General features: G+C 39.3%; 1 protein-coding gene across 3 annotated transcripts in view; it reads left to right on the forward strand.

Annotated features, from left to right (window-relative positions):
- Positions 1 to 24,294, forward strand: part of ctbp2a (C-terminal binding protein 2a) — a 97,684-nt gene that overhangs the window by 17,635 nt on the left and 55,755 nt on the right. For 2 of the 3 annotated variants that reach the window (XM_088352065.1, XM_088352069.1), the window contains exon 2: positions 16,375 to 16,516. In XM_088352065.1, the coding sequence (XP_088208191.1) occupies positions 16,459 to 16,516 (58 nt within the window). In that variant the 5' untranslated portion in view covers positions 16,375 to 16,458. The remainder of the gene's footprint in view (positions 1 to 16,374; positions 16,517 to 24,294) is intronic. The other variant, XM_088352066.1, reaches the window with a different exon arrangement.

Genomic DNA, 24,294 nt, shown 5'->3' on the forward strand with positions numbered 1-24,294 from the left:
TGTTTTGTGATTGTCAAGCATACTTTTAGCTACTCTCCACTTTTAGCTGTCGTAATTATAAACTACCTCACATAGGGGGGCTCAATTATTCAATGATCATGACATTTCTAAGCAAAAAGGTATCGATATTGGTCAATACAACCCTGTATGTACTTTTATTGGATCAATAACAAAAGGACAGCCCACCCCTACTATAAACCAGAACTGGCATCCTGTCATAGCAACAATCACAAAAACAGTGGTACTAATATATAATATTTTTTTACCATATAACCAATATGAATATTACATTTAAATAATGGTAAAACTTATAACGGTCATTTGGTCTATTTACTCACTGATACAACACCTTAAAACAGTACATCATCAGCTCTTAAAATTTTACTCTGTTACTACACCTGATCGATGCGTTTGAATTTACAATGTACAAACCTTTCTTCTGGGGGGCATGCCCCTGACTGTCCACCCACCATGGTCTTACAAAATTCAAAACGGTAAACACTGCACATTATACATATTATGTACATTATACAAATTAAAAACAGTGGCCGTGCCTGAGCCATGTTATGCGTTGATCCTCAATTCACCTGTTTGTCTTGAGATATTCAGGCAAAAAGTCTGGGCTTGAATAAAGACCATCTGAACATAATCATTTTCCTCTTCACATTTACCCGTTTTATCTTTCTCTTCTGGCCCTGGTAGAAATCTTTTACTTACTGTCAGCGGAGTTTACACTCCTTCCTCATTTGCATGCGTCTCACGTTTTAAGACTGTCCAGAGGGTAAAAAATACGAGTGTTTTTACTTTACTCCGCACTGCAAGGTGAAATAATGATAAACTTGAACTTTTCAGGTCCTCTAAGCCCAAGGCGAAGTCTGAACTACTGGAACATTTGAAACAACTCCCAGAACACATTTATTTTCCTCCACTTTTCTCCATTGCTTACACCTCATCCCTAACCTTTGTCTATTCTGCCGTTAGGTTCTCTCGCAGCCATATTTTTCTCTCAATTGTAGTTGAGCAGTCTTTGCCCTTGTCTCTTTTTTTCAGGGTAGTGTCTCTGTCTTGCTTGCCAGTGCATGAGAGGTGGCCTAACTGTGCGATCGCTTCTTTTGTTTGGGCTTGAGTGAATTAAAGCGTTTGGCCTTGGGTAGGGTTGCCTGTCTGGTAGGCACATATTTCTTTGCTTAAACTGCCTTTCTTTTACTAGCCTCAAGTTCAAGTTACCATTGATGCATTTGACACTTGGAATCCAGTTTTCCTGGTGAGAGGCCATGCATTTCCCACCTAGACCTTCAAGTCTAGTCTGAATTAGTGATGTGTCGTTTGCGGACAAACCATCTCTATAAGCTGGCTCTTAGAAGGGAAATTTCTGATTTTATTTGTGAGGACTCAAGTGAAGGAAAGCTAATTTGGGCTGACCCCAGCCCCCGCTGCGAGCCCTGTTTTCTAGGTCCGATGGCGGTCCGCTTTGGGAGCCGTCAACGTGGACTGTTTGAGAGGGGACGGTAGGGTGAGAAGAGCCACACACCTAGTTAGGACTGTCTTTTGTAATGATATCTAAATTAAACAAGACTGTATAAACAGAGACAAAAAAGAGCAATGACAGGTGGATAATAGAAAAAAAGTCAGCAAGAAAGAAGCCTAAACCGAGCCTAATGATGATCGGCTCGTTTGGGGCTCTGGCTTAAAATTTTACCTATAGGCTGACAGAACTAAACGCTTTCCCCCTTGTGTAAGGCTTGCTCGTGTTGTCGGACCTTTCTTAATGATGTCAAGCTTTTCTCGAAAAGTCCGACTTGAAACAACACAACCGTATATTTCTTGATGTAGTTCATTCTCTTCAGGTTTAACTGACTTTGCAACGATTGCTTTGGTGGATTAAAGCCCCCTAGCCATAGTTTGTCAAATCACTGACGTTTCCTCACACCTGTCAGAAGCCCAATTTTTACCAATGCGGAATCTGATTGGCTAAACCAACAGCTTAATCAAAGACTGATGTTATGGTAAAAATGTAAAGGTGAACGGCTTAGGGTATATTTCTGAGCTTAGCAACAACTAATGGCTGATGTGATTGGTTAAATGCTTTGATATAAAAGCACACAAGTCGTAGCAGCGCAGCCAGGGAGGAGCAATGAAAGGAAACTAACGGACAAACTGGAATTATTAAACCAATATTGATAGACAAATGTAATTAATATCACTTTAATAAGATATTTTTTTGGCCAGCAAGGAAGGCCTCACAGGCCCAAACAGCACACCACTGAGTTTTTCCTCACAATTTTTTTAAGTCACAATAATACAATCCACAGTTATGTTGCTGTGTTGGAACAGTAAAACTAAAGAAGGCTTTTTTCCCTTCTTGAAAGCCCAAATTGCTCTCTGAGTGTTAATTAAGTTTCCCTATCATGTTTTAGCCCTCCAGACGTGTAAACTAGTGAACTGACAGTCATTTAATATGAAAGCAAGACCTTTTAATCGTGACCCCCTTAATTTGCAGTTGAAGAGCTTTAATATTCGTTGCATATGCATCAGGTGCTTTTACACTAATTTGGTGGAAAAGATCATTAAGTTCAATGATTTAAATTGAAGCCCACAACCTTCAGTGCAAAAAATGGGACAAACTAATCAGCCTGGAATTATTCTGAGGATAAAACTCAACCTGTGTAATTATGCGTTATTGCATGATTAACAGTATTCCAATCCTTATTCCTTATAGTGAAACAACTCTACCTCCATTTTATCAGTCATTCTGGCCTATCACGGTTTCAAACAAAGCAATAACCGGAACCGAACAGTTATTGAAAAAATATTTGATTTCTAAAACAGACCATAACTATTTCTAAAATAGACCCTAACTAATTTTAATCAATTATAAACATAGATTGAATTATCTTGTTAAAAAAACGGCAAGTATTCAGAACTCGTTCCTTGACTTAAAGTATTGTAAGTCGGTCTATAAACCATCAAATCCTGCATTCTGCGACTTTCACAAATGTTCTTATAATCACTACCAGCTTTAAATGGTTCAACCTAAACTCTTAATTTATCTTAGGGCAGCACGGCGGCGCAGTGGTTAGCGCGTGTGCGGCACAGTTCTAAGGTCTTGGGAACCTCCTGTGTGGGTTCAAATCCAGCTACCGGACTTCCTGTGCGGAGTTTGGATTTTCTCCCAGTGCTTGCGTGGGTTTCCTCTGGGCACTCCGGTTTCCTCCCACATTCCAAAGACATTTCAGGTGGATTGGCCGGTCCAAATTGTCCCTAGGTGTGAATGAGTGAGCGAGTTGTCTGTCCCTGTGTGCCCTGCGATTGGCTGGCAACCAATTCAGGGTGCCCACTGCCCGATGATTGCTGGGATGGGCTCCAGCATCCCCGCGACCCTACTGAGGATAAGCGGTGCAGCTAATGAGATGAGATGAGATGAGATGATTTTCTTAAAGAAAAAAGTTGCTATGCAAATAAGCAGCATAAAATTAATAATAATTAATAAGTATTTATAATCAATTTCAAAATACAGTACAGTAATCTGTCATTTGGGGGTTGCGTTACAAAAATGTCCCGCCATAGTCAAAACCTGTAAAGTAGAAACATGTATTTATATATTTGTTTATTCAGATATTTATTTTTTTAGATACTCAAGAACAAACTCAATTTACTGGTTCAAGTATTTGTCTGACCACTAAAAGTACTGCACTTGATACATGTTTTTTATTAATATTATTTGTACTGTCAAATTATAATTTTAAAAATAATGGTGCTGTTTTATTGCAAAATTGTTTACTTTACATGATACTTTGTAGCTATCTTGTGTACGTCATGGAATACTGCTACCCAACGGGAACCCAAAAATTCCATATTGGACCAAAAAGACAACAAAAAAAAATATGTCTGGTGCTAGGAAAAATGAAAAGACTTGTATAAGCCTTATAAAAAAGTAAACATACTGTATCTATATATATATTCATTGGAAAAATGTTAAGATTATGTCCTGTTTTGTCTTAAAGAAATCATATATTTTCCCGCTATCAAACATTTTCGATAAAGCCCCAGGGAGCCACTCGATAGCACCAAAGACCCGCGAATGGTTCCATAGAAAGTTGATCAATTCGAGATGTCCAATTTTGATGGCAATAAAATACATCTTGCTCTGCCTTTTGGTGCTTTAGTGGGACCAGTGATTTGTTGACATGATGGCTTTTAGAGAAACTTGAAAATGAAAAGGATTTGTGCATACATAATGTAGGTACAACTCAGGACAGCGTCATTGACACGCAAGCAGAAAATGGGCGGGGAAACCTTTTAGCCAATCAGTAAATCCGCAATGTAGCGAAACTGCGATAAGTAAACCGTGATACAGCAAGGGATTACTGTTTTTATTTTATGTCAATATTACTAGTTTTTAACAAATTGAGTTGTTGCTATCTGACCTGTCCCTCTTAGCAGACTCACAACAGGACAGAACAATCTGAGCGGCTTTGGTATAAAGCCTCATACAAATTCCATATGTTAACTCAGTCTTCACGCATTGCCAATCCATGCAAGTTCACCTGCTCTTAAAATGTCTCCCTGTCCATTGTCCCTTTTTATTTAATCCCAATAAATAGCTCTGCATTCTATGGCTTTGCCAAGATGTGTTATTAAATGATGCTGTGTAGAAAGTAAATTGCCAATTACTCCAGTTGAGATTTTAATGGGAGGACTTTGGTGGACTTCATTATAAGAAAAGAGCTGTACGAGGAGAAGGAGAGCCGCTGGCCTGGATGAGTTTGTCTGCAGCGTGCGATAATGTCACCATTATGCGTTTGTCTGTGACTTACAGATTATTGTTAAATGTGCCTGAGTCCGAGTCAGCAGTTAAATGTGCCGCAGTCTCCATCCATTTAGAGTTGATGTGAAAGAAACGTCTGGGAAGGCTGCAAAGTCCGAGTCAAGTTTGAAGATTGTTCTTTGATCGATCGTGATGATGTCATGCTTATTTTTTTGCTTCACGATTAATACAAAATGAGCTGCACAGAAGATGTTTTGTGAGGACGTTAATACAGTAATTATTTTTGGTACATCAATTAATGTGCGCTGCTTATTCGGAGGAGTTATTTGCCTGAAAGGTAGAACAATCATTGGGTCAGTGAGCGTCGTCAAAATTAAATTGCCTAATAATATGTTGCATAAACAGTGATTTATTTTGGAAATGACTGACATGAAGGTCGTGCTTCCGAAAGCCAACATTTTGATTTGGATATCTTTCTTCACCTATGCATCAGTGTGATAAAGTAGTCTCTTCAGCAAGTGTTTGACGTTTAATTTATCATTATAAATTCTTTAACATTTAGATCTTATTTTGTCCAAATCAACATCCGGGTCGTGAGGCAAAGCGATAAAAAATAGGCAGTTTGATGCTTTTATAAAACATAAAATATATAAAACAGTATATTCCGGGCTTGTCAACACAGAGAAAGACTCTAATGGTTTGACAAGTGCAATTCCATGATGTGTGAAAATAATTTATATATCAAAGGGGTGGAACACACAAATTAGGGAAAAATTCACACGGCACCATCTTCACACAAGTCCTATGTCTCGACAGAATCCTGCAGGTAGTTTGAACAGACTCAGGGACTCCGTCCCAACAGTAAATCAGAACACAAATTAGACTTAGAACAATGTAGAGAGGGTATAACGACAAAACAAATGTATATAATGTGGTAACAAGTAAATAAAATAAAAAGTAAATAAGAACATTCAGAAATATTGCTAATCACTAAATTGTTGACTTCATAAAATATAATTGTACACCAACATTATAATGATTTTAAAAGCATTAAAACGATATAATTGGAAAACTCACACAATTTGGACTGTATGGAGGGAGACATTTTAAGATTCAAACAGGAATACTTAACATAATCTGTAATGAAATAGATGGAATTCATACAACACTATGCATGGTATGCCAGTGTCTGATATAACGTCTGCCTGAATGCCCGGGGCGTGCAACTTTTATGCCGGGCGTACAACTTACAAAACGTCTCTGCCTGGGTGGCCTGCAACTTTTTCAAGAAAAAAAATCTTTCTTTCTTTCTTTCTTTTTTTTTCAAATCAAACGTTTGTTTTATTCCGATTTCAAAATCTTCAGCCAGTTTGGATATACTGGAATTTCGGTTCCTTTGGCAATTTCCATACTCGGCAGCCGATCAGAAGCCTGCATCAAATAACGTCGTGCTTCCGGACTTTCCCGAGCGTTATAAGGTCGTGCATTTGCATATCATTTTCCAAAGTAGACGCACAGAAAACACAGAAAAATGGTATAGTGGTTAGGAATCAAGCCAAAACCTCAGCCCCAGAAGTAATATTCAAAAGAAGCTAACAAAATGTATGACTCTACAAAACGTAAACGTACATTAAAAGAGTTGTGGAAAGAGGAGTTCACGTGGCTTGTAGCAGACGACACAACGCAAACATTGCATGAATGAAGATAATTAAATACAGGTACCTAGTGATGGCAGTTGGAAAACAGCGATGCTATATACATGCAATGAATGTTAGTAGATTTATAATAAATTTAATTTTAAAGTGTTGTTCTGTTATATATTCTGATTAACAATCCTTAATACTTTACAACAATGTTTTTTTTGTTTTTGCGATTAGTCGTCTTATTGTTTTTCAAGTTGTGAAAAACGGGGTAGGCAACTTTATGGCTGGGCAGGCAACTTTCCAGAGTTGTCTGCCCAGCCTAAAACAAAAATGGCTTCAAAGGTCTGGCATCTGGACTACTCAAGTAAACTATGGAAGAGCAATTGAAACGAAACTTTCAGTGTTGCTGCTGTAAAGTGCATTATTATTGGCAAAACGTTTAACACCGATTTAAATCAATGCATGGATCCACAAACTGCTTTTTCAGACCAATTGGGCGTTACTGCAATTATATTTCCATGGGAGTACATGACAATTGGTTATACTGTTATGTTGAGTATTGCTGGAGTGATGGCAGCATACCATTTTTAAAATAGTGTTAATTCATTCAGTGACCTAATGTATTAATCCATTTTCAGAATTATTGTCCCTGAATGCCAAAACGTAAAAATATCTTTTGTTATTATTATATTATTATTTACTATTGTAAAGGCTTTTTGGTTAGTGTTTGGTAAGCATGGGAATGATTTCAGTATGATAAATGTATGCCAGGAATGGCTTTGATCAGATCTTCATCAACACATCAAGGTGCCCCCACTTGTTGCTGTGCTTTCTCTCTCGGGCAATCAAGAGTGTGTGGGCTGCCCCTGTCACAGACCAGAACGGACACAGGACTCAATTGTATACGTTTCTCAGTTTTTATTGAAAAGAGAGTGAGAGTAAGGCTTGCTTGCTTGCTTGATCCGAAGACTTGCGGAAAACGGGAGTGAGCGAGGTGGGAGTGACACTTCCTTGTCGGACGAAGACAGGCGGGAATGTTATGTCGTTTGGCCGGGGCTGGAGATCAGAGGCGATGTCAAGTTCGTAATCGGAGTCGTAGGCACAAGACAGGCAGAACAGGTGTAGTCAGGTCCAGAAACGGGTCAAAAACGGAGATAAGGCAGGAGACGGGTTTTAACAAGGACGGAGTCGGACGGGAACGCTCACTGAGTGAAACACAACAGCTCGCAACGATCTGACAAAGTCTGAACTGAAGCTGAGGGCTTAAGAAGGGTGTGGCCACCAATCAGATTGTCCGGGCTGTTGGTGCCAATCAAGCCGCCGCAGGTGTTCCAAATTGGTAATTATGACAGCCCCAGAGTGACCGAAATCCTGTGATCATGTCCCCAGAAACTGGCCGCTGAAAAGTTCTTGCAAAGTTCTGCTTGAAATGCATCCTTTCACAAAAAGCAGTTTCTCTCTGAGGTTTTCTTGGAACTAGTATTTTAAAGAAACTTAGCAATGTTTAGCTTTTTTTACTAAACAATGTTAAAAGCTATAAATATATATGTTTTTCTAGTTAAAGATGAGGGCCCCTGCTTTCTTTTTATATGTCCTATGGCTATATAGCTACAGAACAAAATATTTTGTAGGCCTTCACAAATTTGTCAAAATAGTAACAATCAGCAGTCACTCGCACTTCGTATTTAGAAGGTCTGAGAAACGTTCCGTTGAATGAGTTAACATGAAATCTAAACATTTTCTTAAAGATGTGATGCCAATGCTTCTTGTGTAGTTATTACTATAGCAGTGGAGCTTATGCATGTCACCCAATGGATTGCGGGATAGATCCTTGGCTATGGTATCCATGTGGAACTGAATCCCAAAAATTTCCTTGTGGGACATGGCACCACCTTACATAGCAAGAGTTGATCACTAATCATAATGTGAGTATGAATCAGTAATTGTGATGCATCAGAAGATGCATTGAGTACTATATTGTGTGGTGTAGAAAGAGCTATGCAGGCAATTTACCATTTACTTGACATTATTGACATTTTGCTGTTCACTGGCCTACACCCAATTTAGCCTGCAGCACAAAGCCTTTCAGTTCGAAGGTAAAGCTGTTGGCTGGACAACAGAAGTCAAGATGATGCCAATTTAAGTACTGGCCTTTTTTGCCACTATTCATGGTTGGACATGGTTTTTATGACCCACAAATTACTACCATGTTTTGTGGACTATAAGGCCTTAATAGAAAAACATCGCTGACCATAATAGCAAAGAATCATATGCAACAAGAATCAAACCCAGGTCGCGGCAGTAAGAGTGGCAACATTCAACCACTTGAGCACCAGCGATACAGAATACATTTAAAAAAAGCATTGGACTTTATCTCGTTATCACACAATTTTTTTCGCGGGGCCAGGAACAAATAATAAAACGGAAAAACTGAAATTTCACCCTCAAAGATATAAATAAACGCAAAGTCTGATTTATTAGGAGATACGCCTTTGCTCAATTTCCTTTTTTATATCTTGCAAGGGAACGTTTCCTATTCCCTAACATTTGTCTCTGGAATCGTAGGCAATAGTATGATAATGAGAAGGGTTGGGTAGGGTTACTTTATCTTTATTACTTTCAATTACTTTTGGATTACTCCAATACAGAATATGCTAATAAAAGTCAAAAGAAACTAAATATGAATACAATTATGACTCACAACACGTGGTAAGCTTTCTCTCCTGGCTTTGATCTCTATGATCTCCGGCAAAACTAACATAAAATGCGACAGAAACAAAATGAAAATAAATCCGAACAGCTTGCCAACATCCTTTTTGCCGTTCCATGTATTTCGTTACTCCCCAAGCCTACACAAAATTTAGTCATTTTATTCATATTTAGTTTATTTTGTCTTTTATTAGCATATTTGGTATTGGAGTAATCCAAAAGTAATTGAAAGTAATCCAGTTAAAGTACCCCTACCCAATCCTGATAATGAGATAAATTCCAAAGTCTTCTCATATGTCTTTTGTATCACTAGTATTCCAGTGGTTAGGTTTGGGCATTTTCACTGTTGTGACCTCGGTTTGATTCCTGTTGCACACAGTGTTTTGAGACGGTGATATTTTTCACATGATAAATTAATTAATATCAAAATGTGCAAATGCGCAACAGTTATACAAAAATAGATTAGCTCTTACTGTAGTTTTAATTACATGCACCTTATAGTCCAGTGCGCCTTATGTATGAAAAATATCTGACAAGAGATTATTTCTGGAGGGTGTGCCTCATAAACCGGTGTGCGTTATCGGGCTGAAAATACGCTGTACATTTTTTGTATTCATATACCATTTCTTATGATACATTTATAGTTTGGGCTAAGTTGTTGTGCACTTAATTGTTCAGCTGTTCCCACTAAGGAAGGATTTAGGACATTTTCTAAGGAAGGATGTAAAAATGTTTCCGTTAATGTAAGAAGACGTGAAAGTGACATATTGAAGAGTGTAGCAACGGTCGATGGTCAGCTGGAGATAGAGCGGACACAAGATGAAGCAAGGGAAGAATATATAAATCAGCAGTTTGAACGACGTCTTTACAGTCCCCCTGGAGCCCCTAAGTCACTCGTTTAATAAGCGCTGAGAAAGGAGTAAAGCGTTCTCGTTTCGCTGTGTTCTCTTTTCTGCTAAATCGCACTTTTGGGGCATAAATCATCACCTTTTAAGCATTCTCTTTGTGATGCTGCTGCACTATTTTTTTTGCAACATGTTGATGAGGGTAACGTTCCTGTCACACATGATGAACTGCCCACTGTAGACACTGTACAGAAAATTTCAGGGAAATCAATATTACGTTATATACAATATGTATAAAGTCAACCCATTAGTCTATTATTGTTGAGTGGACTGCACACAACCTGCAATGTAAAAATTCAACTGCCAACCGTTTTTCCTCTCTGCGATGTTTATTTATTTTTTGTTTATTGGGGCGGCAGTACGGGAAAATACGACAGTTTGTACAGGCATGGAGCCGTGGAGGTTAACAGATATGTCAAATGGCACACCCCCCTTAAATAATTACTGTACTGTAAATAGAATTGGGGCGGCAGTAGCTCAGGAGGTAGAGCGATCGTTTTAGGATTAAGGGATCCCAGTTGGAATCCCGGCTTGTCCGTGTTACATGCCGAAGTGTCCTTGGGTAAGACACTGAACCCCCAATAGCCCCAATAAGCAGGTTAGCCCCTTACATGGCTGCACAGATCACGGCCGCTATTGGGAAATGTGAAGCACAATGTAAAGCGCTTTGGGAAGTCATTGACTTGAAAAGCGCTATATAAATGCAGATCATTTCATTTAAAGAAAGAACAATATTTTTTCTTACCAAAATAGTAGGTACTCTTTTTAGGTAGTTCTTTTAGAACTTGGCCATAGATTGCAGGAAGAAAAGTGATTGCTGTTTTTATTTTTTGTTCAAACAGTATATAAAGTAAACAATGAAATAATTAACTTCAGTTGATCACCAATCAAATAGTACTTATTGATGCACCAAAATTTAAATTTGGGGCTGCAAATATGTAGCGTTTGTAACGGCTCCACTGAAATGAATCCGGAAAATGAAAGAATTGAAAACATTTTTTTCACTGACTTACTTTAAAACGCACAATATGAAAAGATAAATAGCTGACTGATATATGATGACCTGTGTATTTTTTAATTTCTCATGAAATGCATAAAGCCATTTGAGTGCTGAAACAATTCCTGTCAGGTTGCTACATATGAAATAAAACTATGGAAATTTGGAAATTAATTTATTATTACTTAAAAAGTCCTTTGGGAAAAGGTTAGGCAAAGGATATCCAAGCTGCGCAGAGCGGAACACATCCACAAGCCTAACAAACGGAAGCAGAAGGAGCGCAACAGCTTTTCAAACGGTCTCTTCAAGCATGCCAGGCAACAGTTGAAGGAGAAGAAGTCAGAGGAGCTGGAAACAACTAGACAGCAACTCCAACTGCCTGTTAAAGGGCAGTTCAGCTACCGGCTAAGAGATGTCCCGATAGGAACCCCCAAGCTTAACGATCAAACAAGTCATGAAAAAGGCAAGGTCCTCGTCAGCACTAGTCCCCTATGGAGTTCTTTACAAGCTATATAAAAACTGCACCAAGTTGTTAGCTGTACTGTGGCATCTCTCTAGAATTGCCTGAGAAAAGCAGCCCATCAGAGTGGCATAGGGCTGTAGCGGTCTTTGTCCTGAAGGAGGAAAACTCCAGATACATCAGCCAATTTCAAAACATCGACCTGCTCCTCTTTAATCCGAGTTTCGACTTACTGACAGACCCTCCTCTCCAGTAACCCCGAATAGACCTTACCAGGGACGCTGAGAAGTGTGATTCCCCTGTATTTGGAACACACTCTCCGGTCCCCCTTCTTGAAAAGGGTAGCCACCACCCTAGTCTGCCAGTCTAGAGGTACTGTCCCCTATATCCACGTGAAGTTGCGGAGACTCCTCCTTCAGCATGACGGCATCCCCTAATGCCTGTGACCACCAACGGGTTTGAGGGTTGCCGCCATGGGAGGCACCAACTAGCTTACGGACACAACTTTGATCAGCCGGCTCGACGATGGAGGCATGGAACATGGTCCACTCGGACTCAATGTCCCCCCCAAGACATGGGCAAAGTTCTGCCGGAGGTGTGAAATGAAACTTTTTCTAACAGGATATTCTGCTATTCGTTCCCAACAGACCCTCACAACACGCTTTGGTCTGCCTGGTCGGAACGGCATCTTCCCCTACCATTGAAGCCAACTCACCACAACGTGGTGATCAGTTGACAGCTCCACCCCTCTCTTCACCCGAGTTTCAAAAACATGCGGGCGTGGGTCCAATGAAACGACGACAAAGTCGATCATCGAACTGCGGCCTATTGAACATATGGACCCCCTTAAGTCCAATAACGATACACCACCCGGGCTTAGGTCAGGGGGGGCATTCTTTCCAATTATGTCCTTCCAGGTCTCACTGTAATTGCCCATGTGAGCATTGTAGTCCCCCAGCAGTACGAGGGAGTCCCCAGGCGGCGCGTTCTAAAGCCCACTCTCCAAGTATTCCAAAAAAGGTAGGTACCCTGACTGTTATTTGGTGCATAAGCACAAACTACAGTCAGAACCCGTCCCCCCACCCAAAGTCGGAGGAATACTACCATCTTACCTGCCGAGGTAAAACCCAACATACAGATGCTGAGCCGTCGTACAATTATTATGCCCACACCAGCTCTGCACCTCTCACCACAGGCAACTCCAGAGTGAAGAGAGTCCAACCCCTTTCGAGAGGACTGGTACCAGAGCCCGAGCTGTGTGTGGAGGTGAGTTCGACGATATCTACTCGGAACTCACACGCAAACTCGGGCTCCTTCCCTGCCAGAAAGGTAACATTCCATGTCCCAAAACCCAGTTTCTGTAGCTGGAGATCGGCGCACCAAGGACACCTCCTTTGGGTGCTACCCACTCTCTACGGAACTGACCCCTTTGGCCCCACCCACAGGCAGTGAGCCCGTGGGAAGAGGGACTCAGGTTATCCCTTCGGGCTGTGCCTGGCCGGACCCCATGAGCGAACGCCCGACCTCCTGATGCTTGCCATTAAACCCCACCTCCAGGCCTGGCTCCAGAACGGGGCCCCCGGTACCCCGCGTTGGGGTGTAGGGAATTAGTGGACCAAAGTTTTTGTTGTCACAAGGGGTTGTAAATACTTATATAAGTAATATCTGTGGACTTCTTTAATATAACTTGCTCTATCTGTTGTGTGTACTTCATGTACTGAATACAAACCTTAAGGGCATACTTGGGATGAAATGGGAGGATGGTGTCTACTCTATCAAACAGGGTCAGGAAACAATCCAGATCCGTATTTCATCATCTGCTATTTCCTGTAATGTTGCTAACACATTTAGGTAGTATCTGCTCTACACTCTATTATCATCTATCTATCTATCGTGGTCATATCCCTCGAGAGGGGTGACCTACAGCGAGAAAACACATACAAAAAACAAGAAAATAAAAAAAGGGAAAAAGTAGCAAAAAACACACAAAAAAAAATTCGACCATGGCCAACCCAAATGCCCAAACACCCAAACAAGTTAACCAGTGGAAACTCTATTATCATACTTATAGTATATTCACAAAATTATGATAATTTTAAGTAACTTAAAGGAAGTTTTTAGTTTTTAACTTATCACCAGTGTATAGTGATGTCTAAATTACCTTGTGTTAATACTTTAACCTTCACTTTTGTTCATCAAACTGATGGAAGCAAACAACCATTATTCTAATTTTGCCACCTCCCGGAATGTCTCAAGAATTGGGTGCGTAAAATTCCATTACCCTGCCTTTTTATTGCTTTGCTGTGCTTCGCTGCTACCAAACACTAAAATTATAATAGTGGTTAAAGATGTCATGATAGCATTGTAGAGTGCCAGAGTACAGCCTTCAGGAAATGATCCGTGGAGAAAAACACGCGGGAGGAAGATGAACAACACTCTGCTCACCCTCTGTGTTGTTCACTCCTTTCCTCTTCCCCGCTCTGTATGTCTTTATTTTGCTGATGCAACCACTTCCTATCTGCTGACTAACTGCCCCACATTACCTCTTTGTTTGTGTGCTGTATGCTGTTGTTTCTTCACCTAAAGACATTTACGCCTCCCGCAGGCCTCAGCGGGAACCAATTAGAGGATTGCTCTTTAGAGGCGCATCACTCATTGAACGTAAATTATCAGGAATAAGCCTTGTTTACTCACTTGCAGGCTTGGAGAGTAACGGAATACATAAAATAGCGTTACAGACTTAGGATACGAAGAAATTGAATTACGTAGTAAAATTACAGATATAATTAGGATTACTTTGAAGGATCACAAAACGTTTATTTAGATTGCGCACATCAGGGGATAGTGATGAAGTTCGGTGTGTTTATTTTAACTCTATTCTTTTCCTCATTTGCATTGGTTTTGTTTAAATATGCCATATCTGTTCGCACTTCTGTCTCTGCCTTCTAATTCATTCCACACAGACACATTTATGTGCTTACTCTGAGGTCCCCCACAGCTGCGCCAAGTGCCTGTCCACAAAACATGTCTATGACCAAAAACAAGGAACCTGCGGATCCTTGAAAAGTCTTAAAAGGCATTGAAATAATTGTACAAAAAATAAGGCCTTATTTGGCATTAAAATGTCTCGAATCCAATTTTCGAAAGACCTAAGATGTGAACACATTAGTAAGATTTATATTTGTTGGAAAAAAAGAAATGTAGTAACATTTATCAAATGTCTTATTTAATAATTCACTGATTTACTCCCGTGGCAACATTGCATGACCACAATAGAGCAGACGCATGTCTTAGGTCTATCCACAATACACATAACAGCTTCGGACAGAGACGTTTACTTTGGACCACTGGAAAGTCTAAATTATATGTGAAGTGGCTGTCTGACAAACGTTTTTCGCCATGGCTAAAAGCTGTGCCAAGTAATGTGTACGTGGCATAATGTATTGTCAGAAAGAAATATTTGTTTTTGTTTTTTAATTTATTTGTTTTTATTGTCGACTTTGTCTTGAATTCCATTTTAAAAGGCATCAAAAAGTCTTGAATTGAACTTGCCTTAAGCTGTAGGAACCCTGAAAAACTAGTAGAAACGTGCCATATAATTAAAGTGCAACCAACGAGTCAACATCCACAAACAAGTATGAAAATATATTTCAAATAACATAAAATAAAATGAATGATTTAATTTAATGCCTGGGGGCGCGTGCCCTCTTCTACAGCATCCTTTACAGTTTCTGTTCATTCACCTCATGCGCTCATCTGCATATACATAATGTGCTGACAGACATAGACATAATGTGTCTATCATAAATCAATCCCTGACACTCGATACACAGGGAGGTTACAAGACATACCACAATTTTTTGGAAATTTCAAAAGTAAAACCTCTGTCTATTTAAAACAATGTTTTCTTACTGTGAACTAAAATAGTCTTGTCTGCCATGTGAAAGAGAAAGTTTCATTTTGCTTAATGCAATATACTGAGCGGTTCAAAGTTGAGCACTTTTTTGTTGGACTACTACTTGATCTTGGCTTCCTCTGTTTCTATTACAGGGTTTACTTCATTTATGGCAAACAAAAATTGGTAATTTAATTTACATTTAGTGTATTTGGTCTATTGTTAGCATATTTAGTTTTGGGGTAATCAAAAAGTAATGGAAAGTACTCAAGTTACATGACTGCAATATTATGGTATTTGGATTACGTTACTGATTACACTTGTCAACGGGTAACTAGTAACTATCGGTTTACATTTTAAAAGTTATCCTCCTGCTTACTTTTTTCGCCTTCTCCCTCAAGCTTTTCAATTAAACTGTGGAATTTATTTACCTATTTATTATCTCTTTAATCACTCTTAGTGCACTCTTAAGACTCTCTAGTGAAAAGACAACCCTTGACACATGACTGGGAACTCTAATCCTTAGACAGTTAACATGTGCATTGTGTGAAGGAATAATTACATGCTGTGAATGGATCGTAAATGCATCATTTTTCCCGCGACAAGCGTTTCACATTCTTCTGAGTGTCTTTCAAGAGGTGTATTGACAGCTAAACAAATGAATGATACACATTTCATTCGATTTTAGTCGTTTACATCGTTGAAATCCGATTTTCAAAATCAGCTGGTCAGCAATCTCTGCAGGACCTTGATAAGATTTCTACTCAGATTATAGGATCTTAAAACTGTAGGACTTTTATCATTGAGGCCTAGGATTGTATAGCATGTTTTAAGATAATCGAATGTCGACATGTGGGCGAGGAGTGCCAAATGCAATTGTAAATATTGAACTGTCTTAACATTTACGATGCTCAGTCTCAATTGCTTTCACATCAGATTGTAGATTGTATGAAGTTGCGTGCGCATTTAATGTTTTACTCTTGTTTCTTTTCATTAGCAGAACGTCATTAGGTCAACAGACTGAGAGAAGAGTGGAAAATTTTGCATGTGACAGTGGCAAAAAGCGAGCGTCTTTGCAAGGATGGCTCTGACTGACAAACACAAAGTGAAGCGCCAGCGACTAGACAAAATTTGTGAGGGTAAGACCACTTTTTTGACTTTCTATTCTAAGCTCTTCCTTTTTTTCTCTTGTCCCCACAAACACAGTTATCAGAACTGCAGGTTTTCCCTCCTTTTTTTTACATCTGGCTTCTGGCTAATTCTGGCCTTTTTTTAAAAAAAACACGTTTACATTTTGTTAAATTGCATTGTCCTGATTTTAATTAACGAATTAGTAATTCAAGAATTTAAAAAATCTGGATTTTTTAATATGATCTTTATAGCTATAAAAGGAGGAAATACAGATGTGAGATGTAATTTTAGTACTGTATACAGTGGGACCTCTGTTATTGCGGTTAATGGGGACCAAAACCACCCGCGTGATGTGAAAATCTGCCAAGTAGCGGCGCACCTTAAAAAAAAATAAAAATTCTTTTTTTTTTTCTTTTTTTTTTTTAAACTATTATGGCCGCGAAGCTCTGAAGCTGCGAACGTCGAAGCGCGAAGTAGCGAGGTCCCACTGTATTCTGCAATATAAGACGCACTGAATTATAAGACGCGGCCTCAAAAAATGTCGTTTGTCATATAGTTTTCATACATATGGTGCACCGGCAAATGTATCTCGGTACCGTAAGAACTACCGTGTTAATACTTGTGTAACATTTGGGATTTTAATACACTTACGGCATATTATAGTCAATAAGTGTCACTGATTTAGAATAGCAAATCATTGTTTGCAATGGAAATCAAACCCGTATTGCGGTGGTGAGGGTGTCTACAGCTTATACTGGACGACCAGTTGTGCAGATGACATACAAAAAGGCATTAGAGATTATTTTTTACTTACGGTGCAGTAAACACTGATTTGTACGGTGTATTTTGATAGGTCAAACAGTCTCTCCACCACTTCAGCTGAGCGTCAATACCCTCTCGGTATTATATATTTAAATATGTAAACACGATTCTCGCAGATTCATGAAAAGTCTTAAAGGGATTGAATTTTTTTTCCTAAAAATAAGGCCTTAATTGGGCATTAAAATATCTTAAATTTAATTTTCAATTGTCTTGAAAATGTGAATACATTAAAAAGATTTATATGTGTTTGAACTAAGGGTTTAGTAAAAGAGTAATGTATAATGCATTATGATAGAAATTGTTCGCGAATGTAGAAGCGTTCTTTGGAATTATTAGTTATCTGCCAGTTTTGACTGAGGATCCATAATGTACTGTCAACATACTTTTTATTTTTTGTCTTCCATGACTAAATATTTAGAGAGTGCCATGATTTTCAGATGGGAAGTTTTCAACTGGACAATAAAATAAATAAAAAATGAAAAAAAAACAACCTTGGAATAAATTTCCTCTAAATTCATGTTTTTTTCCCAATTGTTTTTTTGTGTCTACTTGAATTTATTTTAAAAGGCATTTAAAAAGTATTTATTTTATCTTAGCTGAAGCTTTACAAACCCCGATCAAAGAGTTTGTAAAGTATTTTGTTGAAAAACATTTCTGTCTTTTGTTTTCGCCAACGTTATTGACGCACAGGTGAAGTAGTGAAGAGACTGTTCAACCTATCACACTGCACTGTTCAAATTAGTGTTTCTGGCGCCACAAATAAAATAAGTGTGATACTTAGATAGGCTCCAATGCCTTTTCATATGAAATATGTAACACTGGACGTCTAGTGAAAAAGTGTCAGCGCCCTCACCGCCATTACCTGGGTTCGAACCCTGTTGCAAAAAAATGAATTGCGATTTGGGCTAGCGATGAAAAACAATTGACCAACGGAAGTATACGGTAAAACCTCATGTAGTTTGTGCATTACCCATCCTATCCGCCCACTTCTGCTGCGTATAAGGCACACAGGGTTATAAGGCGCATTTTGGAATTCCTGGGCTAACTAGGGGTTGAAGTCCAGAAAATACGGCATATATGTTCGATTGACAATTAACCTGTAGTCCTTGATCATTTGTCTATCCCTTTACTACACACCAATACATATAGAGTCATACCTTAATAAATATCATATTTAACTCCATTACAATGCGCATGTCATACAAGTGTTCTGTCTGTTGTGCATTTGATAAATTGCCAGTAAGAATCGGATGGTTGTGAGGGAGGCAAGCACCTGTCCTGGGCATCACGTCCCTCCTCCCTCCTTATGTCCTCTCCATCTGTTTTCCCAGCATGCATCTTGGCACAAGCTGCCAATGCCTGCATTGCACACCCTTGGATTTGTCTAGAATGAAGAAGCTCTATGAGGGTGTTGATATTTACAAAACTGCAAGGCAAAGAGTTTTTCATGGTGGTTTAACCGTCCAACTTGTTATAGTTGGCATGTTCATCAGTCAGGTTTGTACTGAGTTGTAGTCAATCATGTGACAAAACTGTTTATTAGGCAGTAGGGGTCAACGATACTTGGAATTTTAGTGTCTATCTGGTCTAAGTAAAAGCAGGGTAGTTTTCAGGCATAATTCTTTCTCATTTTTTTAATCAATAACTACAATTTAAACTTGAACAATATAAAAAATGAAAATTAATTTTAAAACAGTTTAAGATTGAAAGTCAAGAAAGACAAACCCCCAAAAAAGCAGTAATTTCACAAAAATACAAATACTTTAAAAAATGGCATTGAAATAACTATAATATCTTCAATTGCACAGTGTTTTGAAAATAAAAGAGTGATGCGAATAAAGTGTTGATTGTATATCATTGGCTCTGTTATCATAGTGACAACGGATCTACAGCTTTTTTGTTCAGGAACAGCAATAAGACATTATACATTACGCTTCTGGTTGCAGCTTGCTGCTGTTCTCTGTAGGGTGAACTTCATTTTCTCATGTAAATTAGTGGTGTTACCACAGTAGCAGACCCTTTTACCAGACAATTGACCCACCCCTGTTATGGTCCTTTCCTATTGTTGGAAAAAAAAAAACGGTCCATATTGCGTCGCGCTTCCTGTCTGCCTCTGTCATTTTTAGCTTCTAATTGGAGGTGGGCGCACAGATCCAGCACTCTCTCCTGCCTGGCAGGCAGGTTGCAGCAAAAGGCCAGGTAAAGAGATCTGCTAATAACATGCTTGTCAGTCACACACACAGGCAAAAAAAGTTAAGAGTGGCAGAGGGTTCTAGGTGATAGGGAGACGTACTGCGCTATCTACATAGAAAAGTGTCTTTGTGAGGAAATTGGTGGAGGAGTGTATCTATCCCAGGACAATAGTATCGATCCGATCCAATTACTTGAAATTACTAGTATCGATGGCATCAATAATATTGATATTTGTATCCACCCGCCCACTCCTATTAGGCAGATAGATACCTTTGTAAGGTACAGTAATACATGAATGTAAGCAAATTCTAATGTGATGCAATAGAAAAGGAAAATAACATGTAGGCTTTATTCATTACATTCACTAAATTACTTTGAATGTATGTGTAAATGTTTGTGTCAGTGCGCCTTTTAAATTAATACCAAATCCTGCTCGACCAAGACCAAAACGGCAACAAGCAATACATAAAACATATGGATATTAAGAAATCTTTTATTGATTTTCCCTGATTCGGTGTTGAATTATGCAATGACATCACTAGAGTGGGATTTCATATTGACATCACGGCTACTACAGCCCCCTCTCTGGGCTTTTTCCAGGCTCCAGACCAAAACCTCAACAACCCCGCAGCTTTTATTTTCAGAGGCTTTTTGGAGCAGCAGGGAGGAGCTTAGAAAAACACAATATTGTGTCACCATTTTTTGGGGTGTGCCTCTCTTGAATTCTCAGACTTCTGTGCAAATTGACTTTTTTATTCCTCCAAAATAATCTTACTAGTACATAAACCTGTTGTCTTCTCATGCCATTAGATGTCCCCCTGGGTGAAGTGGAGTATTTGTAGTGAAGATCACTTAAAGCAATAAATAAAAGATTGTGATTGTGGACTTTAACTGCTTCTAACACGGCCCGGCTTTTTACTTGAAACTTGCTGAGTGTCTATTTGGGATGCATCAGCAGTAGTCTGTCATTCATACTGTTAGTCTGAGGTTGCCATTCCTTGAATATTGGAGTTCACTTGGTAGTGCAACAACCAGCAGAGGGCACAATTACTATATAACTTTAGAAAGCCCTTGTGGGTGGCGTCCGTTGAACTACAGAGAGTACAAATGTCTACTGCAGGGCTTGGGAACCACAAAGAGCCAATAAAGCTAACATATTTCAATCATAAGTCACATCATATATTTTAAGGCAAAAGGCTAATTCTTAAGCTCATTTTATTTCACTATGTGATGTTTGATAAAATCAAAGAAATAATAATAATGCCACAGCCTGTGTCCCATATCAATAGAATTTTACCACCTAAGTTACTCAAGCGTGTTGAGGCTCATTTTTGTCCTAAATAATGGTTTCAAAACATGTTACGAGCAAAGGTCTTGTTAAATGTCACAAAATATGAAAAACGAGTCTACTAACATATTTACCTTCAGTGCAGACAGCACTGGGCGCCCTCTGTATAGCTCCACCCATTCCTACCGCTCACTCAAATTATTCTAGGTGCTTTGCTAGAGCGTTTGGGGGTTTGAAATAGTACCACCATACATACTGTTGAACTTTATTTTTGTGTATATATATATATATATATATATATATATAATATATATATAATATAATATATGGAGCACGGCGGCGCAGTGGTTAGCGCGTGTGCGGCACTGTTCTGAGGTCATGGGTTCAAATCCAGCTACCCACCTTCCTTTGCGTAGTTTGCATGTTCTCCCTGTGCTTGCGTGGGTTTCCTCTGGGCACTCTGGTTTCCTCCCACATTCCAAAAACATGCAAGTCAGGTTAATTGGCCGGTCCAAATTGTCCCTAGGTGTGAATGAGCGAGCGAATTGTCTGTCCCTGTGTGCCCTGCGACTGGCTGGCAACCAGTTCGGGGTGTCCCCTGCCCACTGCCCGAAGATGGCTGGGATGGGCTCCAGCACCCCCGCGGCCCTACTGAGGATAAGCGGTGCAGATAATGGATATATATATATATATATATATATATATATATATATATATATATATGCTACACATTAACCTACAGTATTTCACGATATAAAACTGTTGTATTTGTTAAGATTTGTTTGATTAGGTTTTAATGATGTAGCTTTATAATTGTGGCATGATATATTATTCATGGATTACAATGTGTGATTGTAACCCTCTTCAAACATCCGTTTTTATCCACAGAGATGCTTCAAAAGACAATCACAATAATACTGGACAGCCAAGCAGCCATGCACTTAATGTTTGTGAAGTGTGTATTACAATCTAGCTGACAGCATTATTTTCTGCAGTCAACACAAAATCTGTAATCCCGTTTCCTTTTGATGACTCCTGCCACATCGCTACATCAATTTAATGAGTGTTTAACATTCAGAGCATGCTTTTGTTTCGTAGCAGCAAAGGAATCACTTGTATTTATTTTCCAGCAGCACTGTATTTTCAGTAGCCCCTTTTTATTCCTTTTCGCACTGCATGCCAAAGCCGAGGCTTTACTTAGGGCTTCAACAATAATGACACTTTTGATTTTCTTTTAGCTAAAAACAATTGTTTAGGAAAAAAAATCTAAAGATTAAATCCGGCCACATTCAAGACAAACAAACTTCGCCTGATTAAATCAATGCAGGCTACCTGCGGCAAAAAAATTCTGTCTACCTTTGGTATATTTTCGTACATTACATCAATGAACGGCTTTTAGGTTCTTTGAGACCATATTCAACATTAAAAACTAAATAGGAAAGTTTGAAGCTGCATTTTTTTAGACCAATACCACCGAGTGCCCTCAACTCTTGGGATGTTATAAATACTCATACCATTAGTATGTACACTCCCACCCAAACAAAATGAAAACAAATATTTGAAAAATAATCATCGTAATATTAAAAAACCTTTAAGGTGCTGTACCAAGTTTGGAACATATCTACTGGACTGTCTCAGGAAATTAGAATATTGTGATAAAGTTCTTTATTTTCTGTAATGCAATTTAAAAAACAAAAATGTCATACATTCTGGATTCATTACACATCAACTGAACTATTTCAAGCCTTTTATTATTTGAATATTGCTGATTTTGGCTTACAGCTGAAAAAACTCAAAAATCCTATCTCAAAATATTAGAATACTTCCTCAGACCAAGTAAAAAAAAAATTTATAACAGCAAAACTAAATCAAACATTTGAAAATATCCATTGATGCACTCAGTACTTGGTTGGGAATCCTTTTGTACGGATTACTGCATCAATCTGGCGTGGCATGGAGGCAATCAGCCTGTGGCATTGCTGAGGTGTTATTGATGCCCAGGATGCTTCAATAGCGGCCTTCAGCTCATTTGCATTTGTAGGTCTGGTGTCTTTCATCTTCTTCTTAACTATACCCCACAAATTCTCGATGGGGTTCAGGTCAGGGGAATTAGCAGGCCAATCAAGGACAGTGATGCCATGGTCAGTGCACCAGTTACTGGTGGTTTTGGCACTGTGGGCAGGTGCCAGATCATGCTGGAAAATGAAATCCTCATCTCCATAGAGCTTTTCAGTAGATGGAAGCATGTAGTGCTCTAAAATCTCTTGGTACACAGTTGCATTTACTCTGGACTTGATGAAATACAGTGGACCAACACCAGCAGCTGACATGGCTCCCCAAACCATTGCTGACTGTGGGAACTTCACACTGGATTTCAAGCAACTTGGATTTTGCTCCTCTCCAGCCTTTCTCCAGACTCTGGCGCCTTGACTTCCAAATGAAATTCAAAACTTGCTTTCGTCTGAAAAGAGGACTTTGGACCACTCTGCAACTGTCCAGTGCTTCTTCTCCATAGCCCAAGTCAGACGCTTCTTCCGTTGTCTTGAGTTCAGAAGTGGCTTGACCATGGGAATACGGCTATTGTAGCCCATTTCCCGGACACGTCTGTGAACTGTGGCTTTTGATACCTGGACTCCAGCTTCAGCCCACTGTCTTTGAAATTCTGGAAGCGGCTCTTCGTCACAATTTTGTTAAGGCTGCGGTCATCTCTCTTAGTTGTGCAGCGTTTCCGGCCACGTTTTTCCCTTCCAACAGACTTTTTGTGGATATGCTTTGAAACTGCACTCTGTGAACAGCCTGCTCTTTGAGAAATTTCTTTTTGTGTCTTACCCTCCTGATGGAGGGTATCAATGATGGTCCTCTGGACAGCAGTCAGATCAGCAGTGATTTAGTTTACTGAACCAAGCTGAGTGTTTTTAAGGCTCAGGAAACCCTCGCAAGGTGTTTCGAGTTAATTAGATGATTCAGGTGATTAGTTGAATAGCCTACTTGTGTACTTTTTCATGATATTCTAATATTTTTAGATAGGATTTTTGAGTTTTCTTAAGCTGTAAGCCAAATTCAGCAATATTAAAATAATAAAAGGCTTGAAATAGTTCAGTTGATGTGTAATGAATTCAGAATGTATGACATTTTTGTTTTTTTAATTGCATTACAGAAAATAAAGAACTTTATCACAATATTCAGCACGGCGGCGCAGTGGTTAGCGCTTGTGCGGCACAGTTCATGTCATTGGAACCTGTCGTGGGTTCAAATCCAGCTCCAGACTTCCTGTGCGGAGTTTGTATGTTCTCCCCGTGCTTGCGTGGGTTTCCTCCGGGCACTCCGGTTTCCTCCCACATTCCAAAAAACATACATTTCAGGTGAATTGGCCGGTCCAAATTGTCCCTAGGTGTGAATGAGCGAATGAGTTGTCTGTCCCTGTGTGCCCTGCGATTGGCTGGCAACCAGTTCAGGGTGTCCCCTGCCCACTGCCCGGAGATG

This window comes from Urocampus carinirostris, chromosome 13 (assembly GCF_059441175.1).
Source record: "Urocampus carinirostris isolate Australia breed hairy pipefish chromosome 13, RoL_Ucar_1.0, whole genome shotgun sequence".
Taxonomy (NCBI): Eukaryota; Metazoa; Chordata; class Actinopteri; order Syngnathiformes; family Syngnathidae; genus Urocampus; species Urocampus carinirostris.